We start from the raw sequence: 14,014 nt of genomic DNA on the forward strand, positions 1-14,014 counted from the left end.
AACTCATCAGCCTAAGCAAAGCATCGCATCAGGAAAACAAGCAAACAAAAACAAACAAAAACCCCAAACAGCAACCCTCCCCCCACGTCTGCTTCTGAGACTGGAACCAGTATCTCCACACAATACTGTAAACACCCACCAACCAGCGCAGGAACAGCGGGTGAATTCCTGCACTGCTTTCACTCTGCAGATGAGTGTTACAGGTTTCCCAACAGCCACGCATCATTACTCGCTTTGCTTCTGTGTATTTTACAGGCTGCTAAAAGATGAACTTCTGAAAAGCACAGAATGGCATTTCACATGCATGGCTGCTCTTGTAAGATACTGACATTGCTCTGAATCAAGACAGAAAGAAATCTAACAGCATCACAGGAATATTCTATTGCTCCTGATATAAACTCCCCCAACTAATTAAACTATATATTGAATTTTTTTCTATATACCTACCTTTGATTTTTTCCTTGCTTTCTACATATTACTGAAATCCCTAAAATTCACCACGCAGTAATTAATGCAATCCTCTCTCTCAGCTTTGAGTACTTCTTGCAAGTCTCCTGTGGTTAAACCTTCCAAGCAATTTCTCCTTTTGATGAATACTTGAAAGTGTTCTGTTCTGTACTAAACCAACCCAGCACTGCAAACAGAATCACTTGCCTCACTGCTATGGAAAGCAAAACTGATCTCCCCAAATCTAAAATCTTCCATCTGAAGGAGACAGCTGAAGCACAAGCATGCAGAATCCGCAGTTGTTCCTGACCTTACTTTGAAAAATTCAAATAACCAAATTCTGAAAAGACTCCAGAATTCCTGCTACTTAGAGGAAATAATTATTGCACAACTCATGGATATTTGCCAAGCCCACATCCCTGCCTCAAGATATTCCCAATAAGCATGCATTTAAAAATGTAGTTACAGTTTATACCGCAAAACATTCAAGTAATGCAAAGTAACGCTGCACGACTAGCGCGTAGTAAGAGCGCTGATGGGTTACATTACAAACAGTAAAGTCAGTGTATAAACCCCAAGGTCCAAGACGTTATGAAAAAACTAGTCTTAAAGCATTTAAAAAAAATGAATCTTTCACAAAATATGATTAAAGTATTAATTCACAGTCACCTTTCAAGTAAGAATGACAACCTTTACAGCCAAAATTCCACTGCATAACGATTCCTGCTCTTGTTATTCTAAGCAGTTATGCTCAGTGTATTTTATGAAAGGGTTGGTTTGGGGAGGAGAAAAGGGGAAAAAAAAACAAAAAACAAACAAACAAAAAAAGACATGAAAAAGCACGAGCATATTCCAGAAATCTTTGTGAGACACAGATGCCAACGGCATGTTTTGTACATTACGAGACAATATTTACTTGCTGAAACCTTGGTTCTAATATTAAATGCAACACAAGGCAACCTCAACTCCGTTACACATTTAACAGCTAAGACTGCAGCAGAAGACATTCAGACCTCTCTCTTGTGACTGACATCAAGCTAAAAGAAACTCTTGATCAATTTATTTGTGTTTTGAAATTATATCCGTGTAAGCGAAGCTTGGAACTCAAAAAGCCCAAACTCACTCACTCACTCCCCCAAAAAAGGCATTGATTTACATTGGCAAGAGTACTCCCAATTCACACAACAATGAAATGCTGCTCTGTATTCTGTTGGCTGGTTTTTATGTGCCCATTTCTAAAACAATCTCTGCATGCTTCTTAAATTTGCAGGCATGTCCTTAAAAAAAATAAAATATCTGTATTAAACTCTAAGCTAGGGGAGACGTTCAAGTAATATGAATTCTACAGCTGCTTCTTAACATGGTATTTTAAATCTGGTGTATTGTTATCTGCAACCTGTGGTATTACATATTATGAATGTGTTTCACCATTTGGAATAAGAAAATAAAACCAATGAAAGACCAGAAAAACAAAGCATGTTATAACCTTCTTAAACTTGGGTCAGGCGTTCACTGGCAGCCATTGGACCACCCGCTCCTGTGCGGGGATGCCAGTTTTACAGCTTTTTACGCTCCTGAACATTCCATACGGAACTGACATCCCATGGTATCATCATTGTTGGTTTGCAAGAAGTTGATGTTTGAAAAACTTTCAAGGAAAATCCTTAATGGTGTTTTCAGGAGACGAAAAGGTAAGTTACACCGCTAATTCCAAGATAATTTATTTCAGGGTCTTAAGGACCATCAGGTACAATAACTTTTAGAAACATCATTGTCTCATGCTAAACTGAAACCTGTCCCAGAAATCAGGTATTTCTAGAGCACACGACAATCATCACCACAAGTCAAACTTTGGTAGATCCTGCTTTGTACTGATCACTGACCTAACTCAAAAAATAAAAATTAAAAAAGTATACACACACATCAATGAAAAAGCCATAAGGCTCAATTCAGCGCAGAACTTGAGATGTCTGCACACGTATTATTTACATCTGTTGTTAAATCACCTAGTCACAGAAGTTAAATTTACTGCAATGCAGCTTGGATTCTGACAACATTCACAGAGCAGTATAATACTTCGCTGCAAAAGAAAGTGACAGACCTACCCTGTCACTGCAGTCGTGCCTTAAAATACTTCTATCGGGGTAAACTGGGAACGTTAAAGTTTAGAATGGTAGTGTGAAAACAGTATTCTGGGTTGTGGGGTTTTCTCATCACCCTGGTCTCCAAAAACTCTGTAAGCAGCCCAGTCTTTCATGTTTGCCAAAGGAAAAAGGTATTGTATCTCTGAGTAAGTTCTACACGGAAGCAGGACATCAGTGAGCTTTCCAGCAGACTCACGTAGAGCACTTCCTAAGGTTACCAAATGACAGCAAGTAAACTGTACTCAGTTACTGTAGAACTAAGTAGGAGAATCAGGAAGGGTAAAAGTGAACAAGCCTAACGCTATTCTGTCCTGAAGGGCTGCTGTTTGCCAAAAGTTTCTCCCGCTTCCCCAACTGGCTCTCCTCGCAGTTTTACCGCAGGTATAGTACATGCAGCACAGGTTAACTGTTAAAGAATATTTCTGTATTGAAACCTATTCCTGCAGTAAGCAACTGTCAGGATCATGCACCCTCTAAAGAAGCCACATAAATTAATGACTTTTCCGAATTGAAGAACTGGAAACTATCTAGCACATGTATTTGAACCAGTTGCTTAAGGGAGGGAAATGGTTGCTCATCATCTTCAAAACTGGAGATAAAGTGTCTTTACACAGCCAGACATTTGACTACTGCTTGTCTCACAAACTAAACAAATATATCTCAGTAATGCAGAACTAACTAATCTGTTCTTATTAGAATAAACAGAGAAGCCTGCAGTATCAAAACATGATAAAAATTATGACATTACTTTTAAAATACATGAAGTCTTGACTGCTCCTATTTCTCGATCTTCACTGAAATCACATGCTTGTCATTAAAAAAAGAAAATGTAAATCACTTGATTAAGTCACCCCCAAGAAAGAGGCAAACTCTATAGTAGGGAGAGAGGGGAGGGAAAAAACAAGTCGCTTTCACGAAAACTACTCTTCTGATCCTGATCCAGTAAAATCACCGGCAACTTCAGCGTAGGCAGGCTCAGACCCTGAGAACTAACTCTGGTGTTGCTGACAGCAGCTGGAATTTGCTCTCCACAGTTACTGGCTGTAGCATTGGTTCATAACGAAAGCCACGGACCGAAAACAGGAAGAGAGGGCAATTCGGCCCTGCGATACCAAGACAGGACATTTGCTAATCCAATGTTACTCATGTTTTGTGAGCACAGCGAGTAGTTTAAACACGCTGTACTAAGAGCACTTCTTTCACAACACAGACCATTTCCCCATCAACATTGGCAATACTCTTGCGAATCGTAAGAGTTTCTTTTTTAGTTACAAAGACTGTTAACTCTGCTCTGACACAACTGAATATGGTGAAATCCAAGTAAAAACTCTTTATCTCCTCCGCAGACTGAATATTTAGAAAACAGTGATAACACTTTCTTACCTCCTTTTCCAAATATACTTTCTTATCATCCAGTGTATTATAAAGAGTAAAGAACTGCTTCGTTTCTTTGTGAGTTGCTGAGACTGCAAACAAAAAAAAGGGTAGAATAACAAAAGAGCATGAGGTGAAATGGAATCTGTAAAAATACTTGTAGGCATTATATAATATACTTTCCACTATCAATAATGGAACGCACCCTTTAATACATTCTGGAAGGATATTCCCTCTGCATGTAAATCTCCAGCAGGGTTTGCAGCTATCAGATTTTCTGAGAAACACAGCTCAGTGTCCAAATTAAGCCTCAACTGCTGACAGTCCTTTAGGCGAACACACATTTGCACTATCAGCTGCGCTTCCTTACCACTGTCTGCTCATCCTGCCGTCGTAAGCTTTACCCTTACACCCTACAGGCTGCTGTACTGCTGACAGTTGCCCCCGCATAGCTTGCCCATGGGGGCGGAGAGGCACAGGCTTGGCAGGGACACAGAGGAAACAGATAATCTGATAGTATTCTGTGGGAAACAAGTGCATTATCCTACGTATTTCAAGCTACACATGTGCAAGAGGCCCGAGAAAGCTTTTACTGTTGTTTTGAAACCTTTTTATCTTCTTACAGTCTATTCATGCTGATAGAATTAAATAATACTTTCTTTTCAAATAATACTTTCTCGTTTAGGTGATCACAGCAGATGTTGGTCATAGCTTGGTGGGGAAGGTAAGGCTCAGACATGCATTCCCTTTGGGCCTACAACATGATGACTGCCACTCAAATCTGCTAAGCATTCGTCTATTCGTTAGTTCTTCAATGCCTAAGGAAACCCAAGGTATTGGCGATTCCCAAGGAAAGAGATCAACAGAGAAGGCCCGTTGGCAAAAATTACTATGGTTACTATATTAAGATCTGTCCAGAATCCTGAACCTGGAAAAAACATACAGGTTAAAGAAGATAAACCTGAGTAAAATCATGCTCATTACATTAAACTCTAAAGGCTAACGAGTCGCCATCTTTAAAGTAGACCTTTACTGAACTGATACACTGGACTGAACTTTTGAATGGAACCATTTACAGACAACACGACCTCCCTCCCACATCACGTCGTCACTGAACATCCAAATTTTAAAAGAAATTCCAACTTTTCATTTGTACAATTCTCTCCTCCAGCTGGAGCCCAACAGCAACCCAGAGCTCAAAGCTGAATGTTTTGGTGACTAAATCCAGCAGTGGCTACTTCTGCAGTAGCAAGATGTTCGGGACCATAGAGCTTTCTCAACAACTGTGACACATGTTCTGCACATGCTGTAGCCTCCAGAAACACACTGAGTACTGGGAGCCTGAAAGCACCGAGGAATTCAGGAAAGCCTGGGATAGGTTGACAAATTAGTAAGGGCTGTTCAGCATGTTCCACGAAGATTTGCCAAATGCTGAAATCAGGCTGTTTCTTAAAAAGCTGCACGAACCCACGGATCACCAAGAGTTTACTTCAGGTGTAATGAGCTTGGTTTTTGCAGGACTGCTGCCAAATGGAAGAGGCCTTTCCCAAACCATTTCCTTCATGCAGCTCTTCCCTTTCTTGCAGCAGCAGCTCTGGTAGTCACAGATCTTTTATGAGTGGATTCCACATACCAACTCAGAGGCAAAGCGGTGGGAAGGAAGTACTGGATCTGTGCTCGCTAAAGAAGTACAGCTATTTCATGCCTGGAGGCACACAACACACTTGGAAGACTGCACACAACTCTTTTGTCACTAGAGATGCCTCATCAGGGCAAGGGATTTGAATCAAAGTTAGACCACAATTTTAGAACTTCCTAACCTTCAAGAGCTTGGTTTGCATATGCATTTAATAAATGCAGAGTATCTTTAAAACATTAACTAGTTCTTCTTGGTAGAAACTTTAGCTTATGCTAAAACACAAGCTACATTAAATATACACCATAAGTATACTGGTCTGTTATCAGTTTAATGGAACAACTTTAAAATTGTATTCAGTGTGCATGCTCCACACCATACACACACAGCAAACACATACCTATCCAAAAACAACTGAGCACATTTCCCCATTTTATATCTTCTTATTAAAAAAAAAAAAAAAAAAAGAGATAAAGACAATTTGTGCTCTGATCCTACCAAGATATTTATAAATCAAAAATGAAAGAAAACAATCCCTTCGAGAAATTGCCTTTACTTTGTAGTTCTTGACATTGGTTGGTTCAGAACCAGATACCTCACATCAATGAGAACAATGAAAGCAATCTAATGTTGAGAGCAATTCATTAAACACAATTCAAACTTACAGCAACCTTATTTGTAAATGGTGAATTAAGGACTTTGTAAACACACTGGTCCTTGACCTAAATGACCGAACCTGTGGCAGACAGTTTACTCCAGAGATCTTGTGCATCAAATTTCACCCCCAGGAAAATGCTTATAGCCAGCTTATAAACCTTGAAAATACGGTGTATAACATGAATGCCAAGAGACCCTTAAAATACCACAGAATTAGCGAGCGCTGTTGTTACATGCCATACGCTTAAAATGCAACTGCCCTCCTTTCAGGGCTTCCTGCTTGATATACATACCCTGACTGTAAAGTTCAATAAATCTCTTCTGATACTGTGTTAGCTCAGCTCGGCTGGGTACTTCATCAATCTTGCGTTGTAAAATGGCTATTTCTCTGTTTCTTCGTGCCTGAATAGAAAGTTAGGAGGGGAGAAAACAAAGCCTCTTCTTGTTCTCTTCTTAAAATGGATGAAACCCCCCCAGTAATATTTTGTTACTAAATGATTAATTTAAAAAAAAAAAGAAAACCTTTGGCTGAGGCTCAATTTTTTTGTAATTGATTTCTGACAGAAAAAAAAACTTCTTAAAATTAGAACAACAAAAAGAAGTATTAGACATTACAAGGTAAGAAAAATGTCAACAAGTAAATTTACAGAGTTACTCACCAATAACAGCCGGATCTTTTGAAGTTTATCTTTCTCAGTTTTGTACTGCTGTTCTATGATCTTATTCGGCTCCTAGAATTTGAGAACCCAAACCAAATGTGTATTACAGTAGCAAACGAGAGCTGCAGTGCAAAAATAGACAAATATAGAAAACAAACCCAGTCTGTACATCTCCCATTTAATGGCTCCCACAGTAACACCATTTCTGTTTTGTTTTTTTTTTTTAACAACGATTCACAATCTGCATTAAAAACCTTACTGTAAACAAGTGCATTTTGCTAGCTTTTAAGCCTTTGTTATTTTAAGATTTGTCAACAGTTTTTCCACCACTTTACAACACTCACACTTCAAATCAAGGTATGTATCAGAAGAGAGTCTGTACTCCTTGTCTGAATGTTTATACTTTGATCCAGTGGCAGGGTTAAGGACAAGCATGGCCCAGGACAGAACACAAACCCTCTGACAGGGACTCCAGATTTCCTGGATTGTGGACTTGAAGATAATTTTTTCTTGTTTAAAAATTTAAGTTTACATTTTAATTTTTTATGCTGTGTTCAGACGGACAGCAGCATCATGGAACCTGTCATCTACCTCATTTCAGAGGCGTAAACGTATCAAATGTTTACCTGCTGAAAATACAAGTAATTCAAGCTTTTCCTTTTCTGTTCATTCATTATTCATTGCCATCAGTCTGGACGCACCTGCGTTAAAGCCTAACTTCTGACAGCTGCTCACAGCACGCAAGGTACTGAGCCACTGAAACCGTCAACTAAACCCACTTTTAAGAAAAAATACGAACATGCTTTCTGAAGAAGACTTGTTTTTGTCAGAGGTATACACTGCTCTTAACACAACATCCACAGATTCTTCTCTGGTGCTACAAAGACAGACGTAAAAGGTACAAAAGCATCTAGGAGTTAGCCCCATGGATTCTGCAAGACCAACGAAGAACGCTACAGCTGTTTTCAGCCTACTGTATTTCCATGAGTATTAGCTGAACTGGGGCTTTACCAGTGGGGAACAGAATTTTCCAGAGACTGCAATACATACTTCAAGGCTTACGAGAATGTCCCAAAAGTAAGAAGGACATAAACCAACATTTTAAAACACAAAATGAAAATAAAAACTTGTTGACATTTGCTTTACCTGTTCCTCCCCATTTTCCGCTGCCTCCGCTTTCAAATTCTCAATATTTTGTTGAAGTCTCTCCATTTCTTCCTTTAAAACAAACAAACAAAAACATGTTACTTTTAACTCCTCTTAACACAGGAGAGCAAGGAGCTTGACAACACACACCTCTAACAAAATTGTGGAGCTGACCCCACACTTTAAATTTGTAAGATGAAACAGCATTCCCTGCTTAAGGGTAAGGCATCCATTATTACTCACTGCATGAATCCGTCTGCTTTTATCAAGCAGAGGAACAGATTTAATTCTTTCTTGCAAATACACTAGACCCAGCTAAGACAACTAATGAGCAACACAAAATGAAACTGAGGAAGCAAAGGAATATTACAACAGCAACAGCACAACAGGGGACCGCAAAGTACAGCACTTGTCAAAATGAATGACCCTGAAGTTACTTGCAAGGTTGTTTCCATTACAATCCTTTAGAGCTTTCCAAAGGAGTATGTACGGGGAAATGAAGTTCCTATGCTCAGTCTATGCCTCAGGGCACTATTTATTTTTACTTCTTTTCTTTCTATTAAATCCCATCCACCACTGTTTAAACAGCAATAAATGAAAACAATTCTCTCTGATCATATTTCTAGGCAGTCCATAAACCCAGCAGCCAACAGGACAGCCAAACACAGCAATTAAGCAGTAAAACTGAAACATGCTCCGAGAACTGCGATAGCTTCCATCTCAGTCTTGTCTGTTTTGGTGGGTTGCTCCGAGGCTGGGGGCCTTCACAAAGCCCTCCTCTTTGGCGCTGTACCCCTCCTCAGGTCACTGGGGGCTGCATCACCCAAGAAGAGATGATCCAGTCCAGGCTGCGAGCAGCACGGGCGGGTATCTAGTACAGCCCGATCTCCAAGTTCCATTTTGGTGCTCCCTGTCAACCCACCCCACGTTGCTCTCAGCAGAAAGGTAACGGGAATGAGAAGAGCCGCCGCTGTGAGCAGTGCAAGGCTGATCGGGCACTGCATGTCTGGGAACTGCCCTGCACCAAAGAGCTCCATGGAACACCAGAACATTGAAGGGGACACTAATTCAGACCCCTTGGCAGCCTTCCTCACACCTCCCTGCCCCAGGGCAGGGGGTAAGTCCTTCTCGTTAACCCAGTTCCAACCTTCTCAATCATCAGCCTTGTTGCAGATATGACACACTGCAGAACTGGGCAACATAATTCTGCCACAAATCAAACCGGTGGCAATGTTCAATATAAACCTGGAAATACCCATAAATGGAAGGGGAAGGGGGACAGATGACAGACAGGGACACACAAAGCGACAACAGATCAGGAAGAAATATAATGCTTATTTACCAATTTTTAAACGAATCCTTAGATAAGAAACTAAAACTTACCCTACAATGTGCTTTGAACTCTTGCTCCTGGCTTTTCAGGTTTTCATTCATGGCCACCAGTGCTCGCAGACTCTGTAATACGCTAAATTTGAAGATCCAGTAAACCACATTAGATTTTTACTTTCTAATTTAAATAGATGGAGAACTAAAAGAGGTTAGAACAAGCTTAGTTCTAAATAAATTCCCAATAAAATCTGTGTAAATTAAAAACCCAAATATCACCACTGATATACCAAGATAAAAATAAAAATTTAGTACTACACTGAGTATCTTGATGGCTATTTTCTGACCTCATTACTGTGGAAGTTTTGAGAGAGAGTCCTATTTAATTTATGTGAGATGAAGGCTTCAAATATGAAGGAAATAATCAGGAAGGCCTCACCTACTTGTCAAATGCGTCTCCTTTAAACATCTGCAATTATTTTCAACTACAGATTGGCACTTTTCATTCTGACTGAATACTATGGTAATATTTTCCTGTCTTTGGAAAGCGAGCTGGAGAATTATTTAATTTTTAAATTTTAGTTATTTGTTTAGGTTGACAAAGCAAGAGATATCTAATGATTCATTTCAAAAGCATCGTTTTTCAGGATTTCAAAGGTCACAAAGGAAGAAACTTACCTAGAATCTGCTTGGGATTCTATTGTTTCTAAGGCTGCCAATTCCTTGTCCAACTTTTCACTGTAACTCTTTACCTAAGGGTTGCAATTAATAATAAGTTGAAATACACTTCCACACGTAAAATTTTTCATGGTAGTTAGCTTTCCCACACCATGGGATCAACGAGTGGTCAAGCACCTTCACCATTTCATACATCCCTCTACACACAGAACTTCTCAAAAATGATTCAGCTAGAACCAGTACGGGGGGGGGGGGGGGGGCAGCGGGGGCAGAAAGATTACCTCTGTTAACGTCTTTTTTGCTTCGGTACATTTTGCCTGCAGATCAGTACATTTAGCTTGCAACTATCATGAAAGAGAAAGAAAAGAGTTTGATTCTATATTCACGCTAATTACACCTGTAATGGAGAATAGCGATATTTGAGCTGTTAATAATGGGTATCTATTAAATAGGCCAACTGTCACAAACACTGTCTTTTCTTGTCATCTACTCTGAGAACATTTGATTGCAAGAATTCTGATTGAATATTTAATTAATGACAGCAAACATTTTCCACCTGACCTTCTAGATGTATTAGGTCCTAGAATGAATGGCAGCTTTTACAAAATGGGTGCCAACAGAATGGTAATTTATTGGATAGAGCCTCTACTAAATAATTGTAGTGTTATTGACTATGAAAAAATGCTGTCTTTAACAGATGGGGCATGCCAGAGGGCAACGCAAACTGAAATGCATCAGTTTAAGAATGAAACTAGTTCAGCATGTTCCGAAGGAAATGCATTCTAATATTTACCAGTTAAAACACTGCCATACTCCACCCTTTGAAAGTTTTTTTTGTGCACAATAATTTAAGAAGAACCTGCACTGGTTCTTCATAAAGCTTTTTATTAAACTTGGAAAAAAAGAAGGGAGAAACAAAGAACAGAACAGTCAATTGGTCTTTCCATTTTTTTGTGCATAAGCTTTATTTCTATAGCGTTATTTAAACTTAATGTTACTTCAATGCTAGTCAGAGACTTCAAAAAAATGGTTCACAGCATATGCTTTACTGAAAGGAGATTTAAGTTTTGAAGAGATAAATAACCTTTAAATAAAATATTGCACTGTTTGAGACTATTTTTTTCTCATTTTCAAAATAAATAAAGTCAGGTCTAATAAGCCGAGCAGGAAGGTTTAAAATCTAGTGCTCCCATAGTTATACCATAGTAGGCAAGGCTTTCAAAGCTACCATCCTTTTAAGTCTGTTGTTTCCAAGACTGAACAAAACACTGTCTCATAAAATGTGCCATACAGACACCTATCTTTTGGAACCCCATACCCCCAACATTTCATAGGTAAAACTGGTTAAAATGTAAGGAATTAAGATGCTACTGACAAGAGCAGAGCAAAACAAAACAAAAAATCCAGATGAAGGCTGCTGGAGCAGCGCTGTACTTGACAGAGTATCAAACACAGAAGTCATCCGCAACAGCAACAGTCTTTCCTCAACTACTATTTGTTTTTTTGGCAACCTCTTCCAACTACTGACTCTTGATGCAATGTGTTTTCATCAGATTCTGCAAGCTAAAGATGCATGGTGCTGGTCCCAGCAGCATGCGTAATTAAAACCAGCATTTCACTAATGGCACGGCTTTCCCACTCACACTTTTCTTGGTTTAATGGCAATAGTGTAAGTACGCTGAAATACAGGAACGGTGGTTCTTGCTCTTACTTCTAGACATGAACAGAACACCAATCACAAATTCAAGAGCCTTTCCTCCCTAAAACAAATGTGAAGATGTGAACCAAGCACTGACTGCAAAAAAACCCCAAAAAACCAAACAAACAGACAAGCAAAATACTTGTCAGTGAGACAAGCTGGCTCATATAAAGGACAGAAAGTGATAAAAAGTCATTTGCAGCATAGATAACTTCCTAAATTGTTTCATGAAACTGAAACCAGCCCATTCAACTCTGTAGCTAACAAGTCAAATGGAGGTACTCTCTCTGTTCTTCTTCAAGAGAAGTATGCAAAAAAACCAAGGAAAAGCACGTTTGATTAGCTAGCCTGCTCCTCAGACAGGGCTACACAATTTTTTAATACAAAACCAGCCACATTGTCTTAGTAACAAATGTGCAAGCACGACATTCAGAGATGCTGAAATGAATGTTCAGCATGACAAATTGCTGGTGCAGAAGATAGCTTGCAAATCTTTTCTGGATGGCAAAAACTTTGTGATCAACCACATTTATCAATGTTTTCTTCTTTATTACACACACAACACCTACCTCTTCCAGGAGTTTGGTTTTTTGCAAAACCTGCTTATTCAGAGATGCCACCTTCCTTCTATGTTGTTGGGCAGCTCCAAGCCGCTCTGGTCGCTCCTCAGCGGAAAGCTCAGATTGCTAAAATAAACAGTAACACCAGCCTGTTGGTCCTCATGCCATTACTTTTTGCTTCTTTGACAGCTCAGGAAATGCCAAAGCGAGACACAGCTGTGATATTCCTTATCAAGACCTGTGTCCCACCATGTAACAGAAGGAATGACTTACCGATTTATCTCGCATCAAGATAAGGAAGCAGCTGAACAAATGAATTCTATCCCAAAGATAACAGGTAAAGTACGCTAGAAATAAAGTCAGGTGCCCTGGGACGGGTGGAAAATACTACAGTATACCAGAACAAATAAATGATTTTTTGCATCAGCATTACAGTTAAACCTGGTAGAAGTCTTAAATGGAAAAAATACAACCACACTAAAAACCGCCTTAGGCAGTGCTATTTACGGAACGTGTTGAATCAGAGATGCTCCATACCACAAGAAATAGACCCAGAACCTTCAAAAGCCTTGAACAATTGAGTACTTAGAGTCTGAATTACTGGCTTGCATGCACCCTTATGCTGAATGACAATGACATACTCCGTGTGGTAGATACATTTACCACTCTAAGCGTTTTTTTTGTGTGTGCCTATGTACTATGGACACCAGTCTTTGAAAACTACTCAATCCAGCATGCATTGCCAAGAAAGTGTCTCATAAATACATAATGAAGACAGCAATCTGGATCCAGTCTCCTGTTCTCTCTGAATTGTGAAAGCAAAGCTGCCAGAAACATTCTTTACCAGGAATAACATTTATAACAGAAATTGTATATTTGCAGTAGACAAAAGAATGGTTATAAATCACTGACAGCTAGATGTCCAAGTGATTATTTGCACGTTTTGAAAGTCCTCACTTTAATACTTACATCCATCTGTTTTGGTAATTTACTTCATGCTCTCAGACTTTTTTTACTAGTTAATCCATTTTCCAGTGTTTCATAGAAAAACAGTTAATTTTCAAGTACTTCAGGTGCTAATTTGCAGAGTCTGTCAAAGACTTCAATACTAAGTGGTTTTTGAATAATTACCAAATGTTGACAACCACTACAATGCATAATCAACAAAAATGTTACAAGAAGTATGAAACACTCCAGTTTGCTCCTGGTATCCACTCTAGGCAGATGGGTAAGCAGTTGTTCATTAACAGCTTAATTTTAAGTGAAAATACAAGGCAAAACCTGTCTTCCTCGTCTCCATTTTCTGTTATTTATATTGAAGAGCAGCTTAATGATTTGTTTTACTTGTACATCCACAGCAAGAAAAGACCAATTCTGACATCTTAACCCAAGAATTCATGTAGTTTCTTTCTGTTTGCTAGAAAAGGAAAAATGCCTGTAAGCAACACCTGTATAACACTCAACTCTTCACCAAATACACACTCAGATTTACTTATTCCTCTCATTATTTAGCCAAATCACATTCCTCATCATGTCATGCATTCTAAGACATCATCCTTCTCACCAGAGTCTAATATGCATAACATGCAAATCAAGATAACTGGAAATGCAAGAGAAAAAAACATGAACTAAACAAGTCTGAGACTGATCTTGCTAAAATAGTACAAGTCGATACAGTACACCTTTGG

General features: G+C 39.1%; 1 protein-coding gene across 1 annotated transcript in view; it reads right to left on the bottom strand.

Moving 5' to 3' along the window:
• CCDC93 (CCC complex scaffolding subunit CCDC93) overlaps positions 1 to 14,014 on the bottom strand; it is a 49,452-nt gene that overhangs the window by 7,462 nt on the left and 27,976 nt on the right. Inside the window, exons 12-19 of the mRNA XM_086465646.1 lie at positions 12,336 to 12,452; positions 10,349 to 10,411; positions 10,068 to 10,141; positions 9,447 to 9,528; positions 8,064 to 8,135; positions 6,918 to 6,989; positions 6,552 to 6,660; positions 3,975 to 4,057 (exon numbers count right to left, since the gene is read on the bottom strand). Of these exons, the coding sequence (XP_086321772.1) occupies positions 3,975 to 4,057; positions 6,552 to 6,660; positions 6,918 to 6,989; positions 8,064 to 8,135; positions 9,447 to 9,528; positions 10,068 to 10,141; positions 10,349 to 10,411; positions 12,336 to 12,452 (672 nt within the window). The remainder of the gene's footprint in view (positions 1 to 3,974; positions 4,058 to 6,551; positions 6,661 to 6,917; positions 6,990 to 8,063; positions 8,136 to 9,446; positions 9,529 to 10,067; positions 10,142 to 10,348; positions 10,412 to 12,335; positions 12,453 to 14,014) is intronic.

Source organism: Leptosomus discolor, chromosome 5, assembly GCF_034619465.1.
Source record: "Leptosomus discolor isolate bLepDis1 chromosome 5, bLepDis1.hap2, whole genome shotgun sequence".
NCBI classification, from domain to species: Eukaryota; Metazoa; Chordata; class Aves; order Leptosomiformes; family Leptosomidae; genus Leptosomus; species Leptosomus discolor.